This window comes from Balaenoptera ricei, chromosome 12 (assembly GCF_028023285.1).
Source record: "Balaenoptera ricei isolate mBalRic1 chromosome 12, mBalRic1.hap2, whole genome shotgun sequence".
NCBI lineage: Eukaryota > Metazoa > Chordata > Mammalia > Artiodactyla > Balaenopteridae > Balaenoptera > Balaenoptera ricei.
In genome coordinates, this window is record NC_082650.1 from 50,232,464 (window position 1) to 50,249,437 (window position 16,974).

At 38.8% G+C, this 16,974-nt stretch overlaps 1 protein-coding gene across 1 annotated transcript in view; it reads left to right on the forward strand.

Moving 5' to 3' along the window:
* METTL24 (methyltransferase like 24) overlaps positions 1-14,081 on the forward strand; it is a 118,531-nt gene extending 104,450 nt beyond the window's left edge. The window contains exon 5 of the mRNA XM_059942000.1: positions 12,737-14,081. Coding sequence (XP_059797983.1) covers positions 12,737-13,051 — 315 coding nt within the window. The 3' untranslated portion in view covers positions 13,052-14,081. The remainder of the gene's footprint in view (positions 1-12,736) is intronic.
* The last annotated feature ends 2,893 nt before the right edge of the window (positions 14,082-16,974 follow it).

Here is a 16,974-nt window from a genome sequence, read left to right on the forward strand (position 1 = left end):
ACTTTTAAGTAATATCCAGTGAGAACCAATGAGTGGTTATTTCTACATCATTGTCTTAACATTTTCCCTAAGATGAGGCTTTAGATACAATCTGTATCTGAATATCTAACAGATTTCTTTGGATATTTTATTGATAATTTCCATATGTGATAGTCGGCACTGATATTTCTGTGTATAAAGTTTTTCTCCCCTCATTGCAGTTGCTACGTAAATTTAACAGGAGGTTCAAAACTGGTACTGCTTGAATTTTTTTCTTGTAGGTTTTTAAAAAACTCTTTTTATTTTTTCCCTTATTTTCTGGCTTTTAGCCATACATCTGTTTATAGTTTGCTATCATTTAATCCTCTTTTCTCTTGAGTTGGGACTTGTACATATGTCTTGATTATAAGCAGAAGTGATTTTATCTAATTCTGTATTTGTAATTTTGTATTCTTTTTCTTAAAAAGGGTCCTCAAATTAAATAAGCTTCAAGCTTCACAAAACCTGGATATACCCCAGTTATAAGTTACATTTGTTTTGCAGGTGAAAGACTTGACACATTCAACTTAAAATTGCCTAAAGTGAATGTTATTATGGGAGCATTATAAGACTAAAGATATCTTTATTTTCTTGCTCCAGTTGAAGACTGACTGAATTTTGCTTTGATTCTTCGAGAGAAAGCATCTGTGCTTTCAATAAAAATATACAAATGTGTAGATTTCATTGAATGGTCAAAATAATAAGTCAGTATCTGGCTTCTTAAGCATATACTAGAATTTCAAATGTATAGAACAGATAAAGAATAGTACTAACTTCATTAATGTGATGCCTCAAACCTAGATTTTTCAGGCTAAAAGAACTGACCAGGTGTGATTTTGCAGATCCATTTTATTAATGCATTGTAAATTTCTGCGCTAAGAGAGGAAGGGAGAGTGCAATGTGGTGGTCATGAGAATTCTGGAAGGAGAGGAATTGCCATGGTTTTGGAGCAAAGGAGGAGGAGGCCAGAAGGAAATATGTAGGGAATCTAGAGGAAGAGTAGTAATTCCAGAATTAGAAAGTTGCATACCAATTCAGGAAGTGCTGAATAAGTTAATTTCCAGCAGGCATGGATTCCTGGTCTGTTTCACTGCCACTAACTACTTCTTCACAGAAGACTTCAATCCTAAATAAATTTTTCAACAGGGACACCACTCTTTATTAGCAGCTAAGAATACTAGAATATGTTGAATGTATTTAAAATTAGGTTGACTTACATGTGAAAAAAAATTATAGTGGCTTAAACAGTAGGAAAATTTTCTTCCTCTCACATAAGAGAAGTCTAGAGGTATGTAGTACAAGTCTTGTATAGAGACTCCATAATCATCAGGGATCTGAGCTTCATCCAGCTCGTCTTTCTTCTTAGGGTGTAATCTTTCTCCTCGTGGTCCAGTATTGCTGCTGCAGCTCCAGCCATCACATTCTCAGTCCAGGCAAAGGGATGGAGGAAGCACTAAGTACAGCCTTTTCCTTTAAGGGAACTTACTGGAAATCCCACATGACAATTTTACTTTTATATCATTGGTCAGATTTTAGCCACATGGCCACACAGCCATAAGAGAGACTAGGAAATACAGTCTTTTATCTGGGCAGCAATGTGATCAGCTAGAAATCAGGGTTTTGTTATTGAGAAAGAAGAAGGAATGGATATGTGTGCAAGTGATACCTCTGCCATGCTACGTTTCCCTTTAAATTAAACAATAGTATATATTGCTATTTTTCTCTACTAAGAGAAAAACATTTTATAGGATCTGAATTTGTATTAATATTCTTAGTGGTGAGCTGGTATTGATCAGAAATAAATTTAGAAAATGCCAGATTATGCTTTTCTGGGCACTTCTGGTGCAAAGTGATTCTTGGCAGAGAGGGATATTGAGAGAAGAAAGGAATCATGCTTCTTTCTCAAATATTGTAGCAGTCATTAAATAAAACACTTCGCTAGTCCTTAAGTCTCAAGGAAAATAAAGCTTAGAGTTGTAGACTCGTCTCAAAGCTGTATTAATGCGTGATAAATGTTAATGGATGTGTGTGTGTGTATGTATGTGTATGTGTATCTAAGACTCAGAGCAGAGAGTGATGTAGAATATCTGCCACTGATTAATTAATTTGTGATCTTAGACAAATCATTTAGTCTCTTAGGCCTCAGTTTTCCTTGTCTAGAAAATGAGGAAGTGGCCCAGATATTCATATATCACTACTTGCTCTAATCTTCCAGAACCTGGATCCTGGGAGGTCCATTTAACCATCTCTCCATTCTCCTATCCATCCACCTGTCCATCTATTCACTTGTCCATTCATCCATCTATCTACCTATCAACTATATTTGATTGTCCCTGGCAGTGGGCTAGAAGCTGTGGATTCAAAAATAAATAAGTTAATGCCTTCATGGAGCTTATAGTCCAGTCTAGGGCATAGGGATTATACCTCTTTTGTCTCTTGTCAGATGGAAGTGCCATTGAAGAAACTGTTTTCAATTTCACCTGCCAATGTGCTATATAGAGATGGTTTTTTACTATCATGTTTGAAATACCTCTGTGTATTTCCTGTACCAAATTTTAATTCTTGCCCTGAGTCATCTCCCCAGGCATAGCTGCTATGGTGCAGAGAAGGCACATTTTGATATTAGCTTAAACAAGATAATCTTAACTGAGGCAGGGGCAATGAAGGGGTTATGGCTGAGAATTCGTGAAAATAATAACAGCTACCACAAACAGAGCACGTACTCTCTGTTAGGTGCCGTGCATTTCTATGAGTTATGTGCATTTCTCCTTTGACCTCAAGAAAGCCCTGTGGTAGGAGAGGCTAAACAACCTGCCCTAGACCCATGTGATAAGGCAATTGGTCCCAGAGCCAAGGTCCCAGGGACTAGAATTTTCTTAGAAAAGTGTTCATGGAAATAAACACACATTTTTCTGTACACAGTCAAAGAGTACAAGCCTTATCAACACCTTCGTGATGTGTTTAGGAAACCCTGACCTAACTGTATCCTAGTTAAGAAAACATCTGGTGTTGGAAACCCACCATATACCTTCCCAAGCCAAAGATGACCAGTGTGTAGATACTTTCTTTCTCTCTCCCTTTTTTTTTTTTTTTTTTTGGCTGCATGGGGTCTTAGTTGCAGCACTCGGGGTCTTCCTTGAGGCGTGTGGGATCTTTCGTTGTGGCGCGGGCTCTTCGTTGTGGCGTGCTGGCTTCTCTCTAGTTGTGGCATGCGGGCTCCAGGGCGTGTGTGCTCTGTAGTTGTGGTGTGCAGGGTCCAGAGTGCATGGGCTCTGTAGTTTGCGGCATGTGGACTCTCTTGTTGAGGCGCACAAGCTCAGTAGTTGTGGCATGTGGGCTTAGTTGCCCTGTGGCATGTGGGATCTTAGTTCCCCAGCCAGGGATTGAACCCATGTCCCCTGCATTGGAAGACGGATTCTTTACCACTGGACCACCAGGGAAGTCCCTACCAGTGCGTCGATACTTTCTGCATCTGTTTATGAGAAGGGGGAGAACCCAGCCTGTGCTGAGGCCGAGTTCTTTGCAAACACACCATGAAAAGCTCACCCAGTGTCATCGGCCAAGTCCGATGTGTGGTCCAGTGGTTCTCAAAGTGTCATCCTTGGACCAGTAACATCACCATCAGCTGGGCTCCTGGTAAAAATGTAAATACTCAGGCCCCCCTCCAGATCCACTGAATCAGAACCTGTGTGTTCACAAGCCCTCCAGCTGATTCTGATGCATGTGATACTCTGAGCAGCACTGTCCAATAGAACTTTTTGTGCTGATGGAAATTAAAGCAGTTGCCTGGTGCTGTCCTTGGTGCTGCCTGACTCTGCCCTGGGCCAGGTCCCTTGCTGCCACCTCAATCCTGCCTAAATTTGCGCTGCTTGGTTCCTTGCTGTTGCATGTCACCAGTAGCCCTGCTGACTTCTTGACTTGTCACCAGCTCACCCATTTCCTGTCTCTGACCTAGGTTTCTGGGGCTACATGTTATATGACCTCACCCAGCCCAGAATGTTCTTGCCCGGCAGCTTCAGGTTAACTCCTTTGGAATAGGCTAGAGATTTGGCCAAAAAAAAGTGTTTGTAAATGTTTCCCTTAATTCCTTTAAAATTCATTTACAGAGTGTTGATCCTTGCAGAGGTCACTTCTGTGAGCTGATTACTACATACAAATCATTTTCTTTTTATTTTTTTATTTTTTATTATCATTATTAGTTCAGAATTGCTCCTACATTAGCTTAAGAGTGACCCTTCATATTTCCCATACTATGCAGGGCAAGTCTTATCTCCCCCTTTCTGTAGCAGTAGCAAAAATCCTGTAATGTTACATTTCTGCCAGCCAACAATGATAATTGGGCCTGATTTAGTGTGTTTAAGGTTTAAGGCTTTTAAGGAGACTTTTAATCCTCTTGTTCATTTAAGATAAATTTCTTGTATTTTTCTACAAAAACAAGATCCTCTTTCTAATGTGTTCAGCTTTTAATTTTGTAGGTGCAGATATATCTTGCTTTAAGCAGACAGTATATAAAAGCCTGGATTTACCTTGCTTCAATCATTAAATAACAACTTTTCATAATTAAACTAAAAGCCAGGAAGAAGTTGTATTGATAAAATAATTTTAAAATTATGATTGAATATTGACCTAAACCATGGTGAATATGGAGAATGAATGCAGCATGTATTGTTGGGGTGGTAAGTAATTGCTGAGAAATTAATTTAAAAATATTTATAAATAACTCAATGAGTGGTCAAATAAATAATAATTTAAAAAATAGAGCCTAATTACAAAAACCAATTTCCACACTCTTTTTCAGGAATTTATCTTTTACAAAATGTGAGATGTATCTGTAAATGCCATATACGTAGTATCTGATTCTGGCCTCAAAACCAGACTGCCCATAGTGAGGCAAGCAGCTGTGTTTGCAGGTCAATTCTGGTATGAATGGGAAGTCCCTTGTTCTGTGTTAGTCGATTGATAAGCTGTATGGTTAATACTGACATTTTATTGGTGTTGTGTAGTTTTGGCTCTTAGCCACGGATTTTGACTAATATAATGATTAATTAGCTTTATGAGGGATGGTAATAGCCAGTTTGAAGCTTTAATACACATTTTCTGGGTGGAAAAAAGAATCTATCTCCTTTTAAAGATTTAATATAGAATAATAGATAAAGCATATTTTTATTAAAATGTTTTAAATAAAAAGTTATATAAAAACAGTTTAACATGTACTTAGTTAAAATTGATTTGTCTTGTTTTCTCTTTCTTTAAATGGCATGCAGGTTTTTGTCTTATCTAGAGAATCACTGGGACATAAAAGTATAGGTCTGTTTAGGAATGCTCCAGAGTGTCATGTGGCTTCAGGGTAAGAAAACAAGTGTAGACTGGGCTGATAACAGTGGAGGAGCCTTTTGTGGTCTGCCTGCCCGTGCTTCCCACCTTAGGGCAACCTGGTTTGTCCTCAGTTTCTCAAGAGCAGGGACAGGAAGGGGTTACTGGTTAGTAGAATTATTAAAGGTGTAAACTGTGCCTATGCTTTGAACCTGCTACTCTACTTCTGGGAGTGTTCTTCTTCTAAGGAAGGAATCAAACACACTTAAATATTTAGCTGCAAGTTGGTTGAACACGTCAGTTTGTAACATCATCCAGTTGGAAAGAACCTAAATGACCATCAGAAGGGGGATTTGGTTAAGTAAATTAAACCAATATAAAAATTGTTAAAAAAACAAGTTATAGATGGAGGCTTCCAAATTCTTTTTTTCTTAGGCAGGAAAGCTCTTTCTTAAGCAAAAATTTGCAAGGGAGTCCCAGCATGTAAAAGAGGGAAAAGGGGAGCTGCTCCTGTTGAACCGAGGCAGAAGGTCTGGGGCCTCCTCCACATCTCCCTCACGCCTGCAGGGGCCTTACTCACCCCCATCACATTTTTATGAAAGCTCCCAAAGATGCTCTTTGAGAGAACATTTTAGATGAAAATTTATTGGCCTGGAAAAATATTCATGGCCTGTTACATTAAAAAGCAAATTTGAAAACAGTGTAATTCTAATTTTATAAACAACATGTGTATTTGAATTATACCCACGTAGGCTGTAATCTGTGGGGTGTGTGTGTGTGTGTGTGTGTGTTTCAGGCAAAGAAAAATGTTTAACAAGAAATACACCAGGTGTTCAAGTTAATTGTTTTTAAACTCTAGATGATGTGTATCTTAATTCTTTTTCTTTTTGCTTATCTGTAGCTTTAATTTTTAAATAATGACTATGTACTGGTTTTTTAATAAGAAAATATCTTTGGTTAAATATACATTAATTTCTAGAAGTCACAGCTTTGGAAAATATAGTATTGACACTGTACAAGTAACTTGTGATGTTTCAAAAGAAGACTTGCATAAACAGCACTTGGTCTCTGTTCTAGTTATTTCCTGTCACATAATGAGTCACCCTCAAAACTTAAGTTTCTTAAAACAACAGCAATTGATCATTTTATTATCTCTCCCAGTTTCTGGGGGTCAGTGTTTGGAAAGGGCTTTTCTGGGCAGTTCTGGCTCAGGATCTCTTATCGGGTTGCAGTCAGATGCTGGCTGGAGCAACTGGGGTCAGTTAGGCATCACTCTCTTCATATTGATTGAGTCTCTTCGTGTGGTCTCTCTGCAAGGGCTAGTTTGGACTCATAGCATGGTGGCCTCAGGGCACTTGGACACCTTGCACGGTGGCTAAAGTTTTAAAGAGAAAGAGTACCAGTGAACAAAGGAGAAGCTGCATCACCTTTATGGCCTGTGCTTGAATGTCACCTAGAGTCACTTCTACCAGACTTTAGTAGCCCCTAGTCACAAGCCCATCAAGATTCAAGGGGAGGATCACAGGACAGGATACAGAATTTGTGGGGCTGAGTACAAAGTGAAAGTGTAGGGTCTTTTGTTCAAAACGTATTAAGAAATTCAAGTCAGTGACAACAGAGCATTAAACCAAGTGTTGAGCCCTTTTAAATGCAGGGCCTGGTGTGACTGTGTAGGTTGCACCCCAAGAAGCTATCCCTGGGGAGGAGACATCAACTTCATCTCTTGATGGGAGGAGGGTCAAGGCCATATTGTAGAAAAGCATGTGAGATGGGCATTAATGGTGAGACCATCTTTGGAAAATAAAATCTGCCACAGTGTCTATGACTCATCTTCAATTAATTAGATGGCTCACATTTTTACTACCCAGAACTGGAGTAGCCATTAGTTATGCAGGAAGAACTGCTGGCCCTCTCCAGCAACCGGGCTGCCATAGCAGTAACAGGGATGTATTTTAAAACTCTTTGTGCAGAGATACTGGTTGCCTCTAAATAAAGTACAGCAAAAATACCTGTTTTATATCTGTTATGGACTGAATTGTGTCCCCCCCCCCCAAATTCACAAATTGAAGCACTTACCCTCAATATGATTGTGTTTGGTCATAGAGCCTTTAAGGAGGTAATTAAGGTTAAATGAACTTGTAAGAGTGGGCCCTGATCCAATAGTACTGGTGTCCTTATAAGAAGAGGAAGGGATACCAGGAGTGCTCATGCAGAGGAAAGGCCATGTGAGCACAGTGAGCAAGCAGCCTTCAGCAAGCCACGAAGAGAGACCTTAGGAGAAACCAAACCTATTGACACTTTGATCTTGGACTTCCAGCCTCCAGAACTGTGAGAAAGCAAATTTCTGTTGTTAAGTCACTCAGTCTGTGGTATTTTGTTATAGGAGCCCTAGTAGACTAATATATCTAGGACTTATACATATTTACTTGTTCTTTTCAGAATTTTCCTTATTAGTCATCTTTAATCCATTGGATATCCCAGGTTCTCTGTCAACTTCCAAGGAAAGTCAGATCTAACAGAAAATACCATGTCTTAATTAATGTCCCTTCGTTTTTTTGTTTTTTTTTTTTGGCTGCACCGCGAGGCTTGTGAGATCTTAGTTCCCCAACCAGGGATTGAACCCGGGCCCTTGGCAGTGAAAGCACAGAGTCCTAACCACTGGACTGCCAGGGAATTCCCTAATGTCCCTTCTTTAATAATATTCTGATGAATAAAGGCTTTATTATTCATTTTTCCTGGAGTGTTGCTTGTGTCCATTTAAGGCTCATGTCTATGGTAATACTGTAGTTCATTCATGGATTTGTATATAAAATAATATTGTTTTCAATCATTGGGGTCAATTATCTGCAGACATGGCTGTGAACAATGACTATCTCCTCCTTTCTGTGTATGCCACTCCCCCCCTCAAGAGTGGCATCTGTTTCATCTCCCCTTGAATCTGGGCTAGCCTCGTGGTTTGCTTTGGCCAATAGAATGCAGCAGAAATGATGCTGGTGTTGCAGCTTCCACTTTTGCCCTCTTGAGAGTTAGCAGGCATGTGACAAAATCTTCCTATCCTGCTGGAGAACCCCCTCGAAGGGGAGAAGCCTCAGGTGGGGAGCTGTAGGCATGAGGACACTGACTGCCTGAAGGAGTTCCAGAGGAGGGAGAGGGATGGGCTGGGGAACAGGAGGGTGCCAAACAGGAGCCGCCCCGGCTGGGCCTGGTTGTGTGGCCAAGAAAGACCCGGGGAATGAAGCAAAGGAGTTTCATGATGACGGTTTTAATTGGCTTTGGAGGCTTGTTGATCTGCCTTGGGTTTGACACTTAGCAAGATTGGAGCTGTCAGTGTTGGCTGATGTAGGCGCCAGCAGGACAACATCCATAATTCCCTCAGATAGTTGCTTGCCCTTGGATCTCTGGTACAGGACACTTTCCCTAGGCACTGGCCCCAGAAAACTGGCTCCTGACACATACTTGCCAAGGCTCTATAGCAATAGTTACTTCAAACACTGTTGTGTCCTCCCAGAATGCGTATGTTGAAGTCACAACCCCTGGTTCCTCAGAATGTGATCATAACTGGAAATAGAGTCAGAGTCAAGCCAGATGTAATTAGTTTAAATGAGGTCATAATGATGTAGGGTGGGTCCCTAATCCAATATGATTGGTGTTCTTATAAAGAGGGGAAATTTGGACGCATACACAGGAATAACATGGTGTAAAGGTGAAGATATAGATCAGAGAGATGAAGAAACCAAGGAATGCTAAAGATTGCCAGCAAACCGCCAGGAGCTAGGAGAGAGGCATGAGACAGAGTATCCTTCATAGCTCTCAGAGGAACCAACAGTGTTGGACACCTTGACTTTGGACATCTAGCCTCCAGAAATATGAGACAACACACTTCTATTTTTGAAGCCACACAATCTGTGGTACTTTGTTACAGCAGTCCTAGCAAACTAATACCCATGCCAGTGTACCTTACCCTCCTTTCCTCTCATCTCTGCAGTTCTGGGTGGATGAACACAGGATAAACTGTGCCCATGAAGAGGAAGCTGCCAGATGGCCTCACATCTTAATCCAGTTAAAATTAAAATTCTCATTTCCTCAAAAAGTTCTGTAAAAGGTGATTTATTATATATTTCAGGCACAAAGAAAAGGAGATAACTTTGATGGGAGGACTACTTTAATGCCTCTGAATTTATACCAAATAGGTTGCTTCATCTGCTTCCTTTGAGAATATGTCCTCAGTTATTCCAGAGTTTACAGAGAGCTAACATTTAGTTGTTTTTCTCAAGAAACCTGATTTAACCTAACTGTATTAGGATTGGCACTTGATTATTCCGATATAATAATTTGCATGATTTTTAGTGCCATAATTGTTGAAAGCTGATATTAGAATCTTAAAAGTGGCATACCTTATTCAGAGATGTTTAGCATCTTATAATAACAATAATATTAGGTGCATTACGCAGTAATAATAGAAATTACACTTGCAAAATAGTTGTGGTAATAGAACATTCTGAAATGCAAGAAATAGAAAAAGCACACTGGAAGAGAAAACCGTGTTTTATTCACCGCATTTGGCTGTCTGTGCGCTAAGGCTGGAAAATAGGAAAGAGCTATGTCTTCCTCAGTGCTCTATTACCCCTGGGCTGCATGATTTAGATCAACCTTTATAATTCTGATTGAAGTGGAGAATTTTCAGTCACTGGATTCAAAAGGGGGCGGGGGAGTGTGGTCATGTTTGAAATACTTTTTGCTCTTTAGCTAGAATAGCATTTTGTAAATGAAAATTGAATTTCTAAAGAAAGTATATATTTGCTATGACTTAGCCTAATTTGTTTTTTTCCAGTTGCACATAACTTCTTTTTTATAAATTTATTTATTTATTTATTTATTTATGGCTGTGTTGGGTCTTCGTGGTGGTGCGTGGGCTTCTCACTGCGCTGGCTTCTCTTGTTGGGGAGCATGGGCTCTAGGTGTGCGGCCTTCATTAGTTGTGGCATGCAGGCTCAGTAGTTGTGGCTCACGGGCTCTAGTCCAGTTGCTCATAACTTCTGATTGATAGCTTATTTTAAAAATATGATTGAAAAAATATGTTAAGTATATTCCTCTACACTTCACCAATATAATTTTTAGGCCAATTTTAGGCTGATTAAGTTCTCTGCCCCTCTAATACTTTGATTTATTGATCATATTCAATATATCCAAACTCACAGAAAGCCATGGTAAAAAATAAACCTGTAAGAAACCTAAGATATTCTTGACTATGTGAACTGACACAACAAATGTTGATTCTGAGTTTTGGATATTTTCTGTATAAGTTAAAAAATTCTGTGAAGTTTTGATTTAGTATTTCTTTTGGCAGCCTAATTACCCTAATTCAGGAATATTCTGCTAAAAACTTTGAAGATTAAACAAAGCCAAGGATGCGCCAGGGCAGCAGAGATAAAAAAAGAGTGAATTAACTCTATTGTGTCCAATTCACAAGAATTATTTCAGCCTTGTATATGTTCACATGGAACCTGCCTTTGCTAGCTTCCTTTTAGAAAAGAAAGTTGTTTTTGTTTTTTTAAACTTTTCCCTTTTATTTTGGAACCATTGAACAACAACAACAACAAAAAAGCTGGTTTATGGATATCTAGCCTTTTCTAAGGTCTCCTGATATTCTTGGGGTTGTTACTATCACTCTTTCCCTGGTGGACCAGGAGGTACTATCCAAGGCAAGTGAGTGAAAGCCTCTCCTGCAGGGTCTCAGTATGCCGGGCAAAGACCATTTTCTTGGATCAATTATATCTGAATTCTATGCATCTCCTCCAGTCAACTCTGAAATGACGCAAGGAATTTTACCATTCACTGAGAGCCTCATGTCTCAGCTGCAAATGAGAAGCTTGTCAAATAGACATGCACTGAGAGAAAGGAGAGGCTGGGGCAGGATTGGCCTTGGTTCTTATTCATCCTTCTGAAAAGTCAAAGATACTTCACTTTCATGGGTAGGATTTTGGTGACTTCAGTTAGCAGCTTCCTGAAGAGCTGTTTAGGGTTTTGCTGTCACCTCTTGGAACTATAGGCTTTGCTCTATTGCAGTGATTCCCTGCATGTTGATTATTCCAGTTTGTGTCTGAATATGCCAGCCTTCCTCTGTGTGGTCAAATTATCCCCTTTAACTTCCCCCTCCATTTCTTGGCAGCAGAAAAGTCATTTTTACCAAATCCTTGCTTACCTATAGGGCTGTTTTGTTGAGATAATGTATGTGGAAAGTGATTCTTTAAGCTGGAAGGTGCTCTGCTTTCCAGTGTAAAATGGCGATGCTGATAACGATACTTGTACTCACTGACCCTTACTCCCTCTCCATTAACACCTTATTTTCCAAACCAAAGCCTTTTAGGAACTCTGAGTTACCATTTTTCCTCTTGTGGTTTATGGGAATTCAACATCATGTCGTGGTTAAGAACATGGGCCACGTAGACAGACTCAGTTCAGAGTTCACCACTGTCTCTCAAGTTGTGTGACTGAGGATGGATTAATCTCTGAGTCTGGTTTTCTCAGCTTTAAATAGGGATACACCCTTGTAGAATTGTTGAGAGGAGTAAATGAATATTGCGAGGTGAAGCACTTAGCATAGTGCCAGGAGCAAAGAAGCACTCCTTAAGTAATTAGCTTTCATTGCTTTCTGGAAGTATTTGGTATTCTGCTATTCTAACGGATTTTGTGCAAAGTCAGCAGAAAGGAGCTGCTTCTCATAGCTTGATTAATTGCAAAATCTCTCCCATCCTACTCTTCTTCCTATGTTCCATTTCACCTGGAATGTGAACTTGTATTCATTAAATGAACAGAGAATGGTTTTATTAGAAATTTTTTTAGAACACTGTACTGGTATATACTTTTTAAAGAAATCATGGAATAATGTTAATAATTTTTTTTTTCAAGTCCAGAATTCAGATACCTGAGAACTCTTTCCTTGGCTTCCAATCCTGATGAAGTTGGTGGGGGTTAAGGTTTTTTGAGTTGGTTCCTGTAGGCAGTGGCCCTTTGTCAGTCCCTCCCTGCAGGCCACCATTCTGCCAGGACATGGCTGGGTTCCTCTGAGCAGCATATAGGTTGCTGGGGAGAGGCTGTGGGCATGGTGCTTTGTGATATACATGCTCCAGCATCTCCTTCTTGGACATCCATTCCCACTGGGCAGAGAGTAAGAGAGTCCATCATGATTTCTGACTGGTATTTCATTATTTGTATATTAACATTTGGTGTGGCATGAGGTTAGAAATTCATGTCATAAGTGACCATTTGAAAAAGACTTCTAACTCTAAAATTTGAAAAATTCTGCTTTCTTGGGAGGTAGCTACACAGTGATGCTCCTGATATCAGTGGTATTTTTAACAATGTTTATTGACTCTGCTAATCTCATTTCATCATTTTGTTACAGATTGATGTTCTCAAAGCAGATCTGGAAAGCGCAGAATGGAAAGTTTTGGAAAATCTTATTCTGGAAAATGTCCTTGAACAAATTGGACAGCTCATCTTTGAGATCCATCTCCACTGGCCTGGCTTTGAGGTCAGTGGCAGTGACAGCAGTGTTGTGCGGTTCTGGTACAGCATCCTCAAAGAGTTAGAACTACAGGATTTCAGGCTTTTTCACAGTTACAAAGATTTATCTAAACCTCAGCTATTCTTGAAGAAAGATATTTTCAATGCGAGTAGCTGTTATACTCTGAGTTGGGTGAATACAAGATGGAAATAGGATGCAGGAGCTCATCAAGAGCTCAAGGAAATATTTGCAGCGTGGATCATGTCCATGATTCTAGTTATTCCGGTTTACTTGTCTAGTCTCCCACTAGCCTGTGACCTGCTTGAGGCAGGGATTGTGTTATTGCCTTTGTGGTACATGTAGCCTGGCATCTCACACATGGTAGGGGAACAGTTAACACTTGTTGAGGGGATGGACACAGGAGTGCCACAGCAGTCAACCTCCATCTGCCCAAACCCAGGCTCTTTGCCTGTCTGCCTCTGACAGAGTGAGGGTGCTTGTCCTCCTTCATTTCAGCTTGGAAGATAATCCCACACTTATCTCAGTTTTCCCTAAAATTAATTATGTATCTGTAATCCATGAATTTACCACCATGAAAAAGAGATTATATCACGTTTCTGTTTTTACTGGGTTGAGGAGATCCTTAAATGTGTAGTCTGCTGTTTAAAATAGGGCCTTTCATTTGATGTTAACTCACCTCTTCCGAGGATTTTCTTGTTCACTGTGTCAATAACATTCTTTACAGCCTTGTAGATTTCAGTTATTCCTCCTCAGTTTTTGCTGAGGCCATGCTGTGACTTTATAAGAACCACTGATTCTGGTTTCTGGGAACTCAGACACACCAAATTCTGTAACTGAGTTAAAAAGACTGAAGTATCAGGTTATTCAACTCAGGATTCTTTTCATGCTCAGCCTTAAATCCCCTCTGTTCCTATGAAACTAAACACAAAGCAGAACTTGGGTGTCTTCAAACCTGATTTCTCAACCTCCAACTTGCCTATGGTATCAAGTCTTTTTTTTTTTTTTTTTTATATTATCTCCAAGATTAAGTTTTTCCTTGCTGCCAGTTGGCATTCATTGTAAGCCTGTGGCCTGAGGGCCAGAGTCTCTCTCTTTCCTGGGACAGATACAGTGTGTTTTGGTAATACCAATCCTTTTTGTATATATTTTTTAATTAAGCAGATAATGCATGTTCTCAGTAGTTCAAACAATCTCTATCATTTCTGTTTACAGGATTAGACATTTACGCCTACAAATGATTTTCAAAAATCCTATTTCAAATAAATTAATTAAATAGTATAAAAATAAATCAAATTATTACCTTATTATAAATTAAGTACATCTTCTGGTATTTTTTATATCCCAAGAGAGCAGGAATACATACACTGTTCATTTGAGAAATTTTGGGAGAGCATAGAATACTGATTATTACTAGACCTTGATTCCTTCTCCCCATTGTTTTACCTCCTTCCACCCCAGACATTCCCTGGGTTGGCTTTTTGCTTTTTGCAGTGGTTTGAAAATATCATTCCTCAGGTGAGAAACCAAAATACAATAGAGTTATATCATCTTACTAACTTGGGTTCAAAAGGGAATAAGACTTTCTGAATTAGTAGTGATGATTTTTTAAAATATAAATGAGGTTTTTTATATTAAAACTTATAGTACACTAATAAAAGTCATTGAGGAGAGAGGACCAGCTTGAATAAGTTTGATTTTAAATAACAGTTTAGTTGCTTTCAGTGTCCCTAGGTATTTCAAAAGTACAAAAAGTTTATCAAATTCAAAAGTGGTTTTTACTGTTAGTTTGCATGGTGTAGCCTCCAAAACAAAGTTAACTTCAGTCCTGTTTGGATTATATCACAGATTATCTTTCATTTTTTAATAAAAATTTTATACACTAAAGTAAACACAGATCTTTTTATACATTAAAACTTTTAACCCTTCTTATACACCAAGGTATGAAGTATACTGATCCTAAGTATCTAGTATGACTAGGTTTTAGATGTAGTCACACTCATACCAAGATTTTTAATTCATGGGATTGAAGATTACTGGCATTACTGAAAGCCCCCCTTTGTACAGGACAGGTTACCATTTATTCCGGATTGGTGGTGCAGAACATTGACTTCATCACACTATATATATCTGAAGCAAGAATGGAAGTACTGTTAGGAAAAAAATAAAGACAAACTCAAAATAAATCACAAACACACCCACCCACACCCACCTACTAGGCAGCCTGTTCAATTGTTATTTGTACTTATTTTATGATTTTTTCGAAGACTGTCCTTCATTCCCTTCATGGAGAGTTTGAAATTTGTGATGAATATTCTGACTGTTGCTGTGGTTTCCCTGCCTCTAGAATTATTATGCTTATTGTGTGGGCCAGGGTTTTTTAACCTCAGCATTATTTCCATTTTGGGCTGGGTAATTCTTTGTTGGGGGAGGGAGGGCCATTCTGTGCATTGTAGGATGTTTAGCAGCATCCCGGGCCCTCCCCCTAGGTGCCAGGAGCACCACAAAAACAACGCAAACAAAATACAAAACACAAACATACAAAATCAAGAGCTGCTACTCATTGAGAGCTTACTATGTGCCCAGTACTGTGCATAGATTATTCCTAATGCTCCAAACAGTCCTATAAGGAAGTGTAATTTTTCCAGTTACACAGGTAAGGAAACTCTGAGAGGTTAAATAGCTTATTCAGATTATTCAAATGGTGAAGCAGGAATCCATATCTCAGACTGCCAGATCCCAAAGCCCATGCAGGGCCCCTCCACCGTGTGCTTCAATGGCCTTTGACAAACGTAAGGACATATTTTTGCCTCCCTATTAGTAAATGGGAAGAAAAGCCTACAAATATACTAAGACCAGACCTGCAAATCTGTTAGAGTTGGGATCGCTTTTGTAGCATGCAGGTTTAATTTAAACAATCTACTTAATTAAAATGTGCCCACCAAATGGAGGCTTACTGAAAAAATATGGGGTCCCAACAGCTTCTCTTTCAATATATTCAGGTTGCCAGGAAAGATCTTGCAAGTCCTGGAAGTGACTCTTGGCCCTCGCTGGTCCCAATATGCCGCACTTTGCTCCTGGATTTTAGGAAAGGCCCAGTCACTTGGAAGTGTAGTGTAAATTTCCTTTGTTTCAAACTCGCCTTTGACCTGCAGATATGTGAGCTCAGATGTGAATATCTGTGACATACATCTCTTAATTAACTCCTACCAGAGCAGTGCTCATAAATGAATCTGAAAATAGAAATTTAATAATGCTCTTTTCAAATGATTTTAAAAACTGTTCCTTTTTGGATGAAAGACATATGAGGATGTAAGAGATTCAGAGGTCAACCTTTTAGCAAAAGGTTGTGCTAAATCACAATTTGAGATTAAAGTCAAAGAAAAACAATTTTCCCATTCTCCCTTTTCTTAGAGTGATTGTATTTGACACAGTTATAATAGGTTATCATATAAATATTTGTAACTATTTGACATAGTTCAAATGAAGTGAGCCAGGAAGAGGTAAACAAACTTCTGTTAGAATTGACTGAAGGTCCACTAGTATTTACATCAGGGTAGAACAAAAGCAAATTCATGAATTTACAATGTTTAGTCCAAATCAGTTATTCACGTAAACATTTCTGCTTTGACTATAAGATTTTAGTATATAGTAAATACAGTACAAGATTTTGCATTTCCTAAGTATTACATGTTGGATTTTGCAAAGCTTGAATTAATACCAGGGAGCCAGCCTCGTCGTCATATTTCTCCAGATGAAAAATGAAGGCCTCGTTTAAACAGATTATTCTACTTGACTATACAATGGTAGGTACCTACAAGCTCAATCATGTAATATAATTCTCTTCTTTTGGAGATAAATTTATTTTGCCTTTTAAGCAATAACATAATTCTTTTTTGTACTAGCTAATTGCTGGTTCTTTGTGAATTCAGTGCATTTAATTGTATGCTAAAATATGTTCCTTTTTCTTACATTTAAAGAGGTATTTGAACTTTACTTATCACATGAAATCGTAATCCAAAGATTTGAGATATTCTTAAACTGCTTAAATTTAGAAATTATAGAAATTCTTTAATTTTATTGTATTTCTGTCCTTAAGAAAAGTAAATCAAACAAGC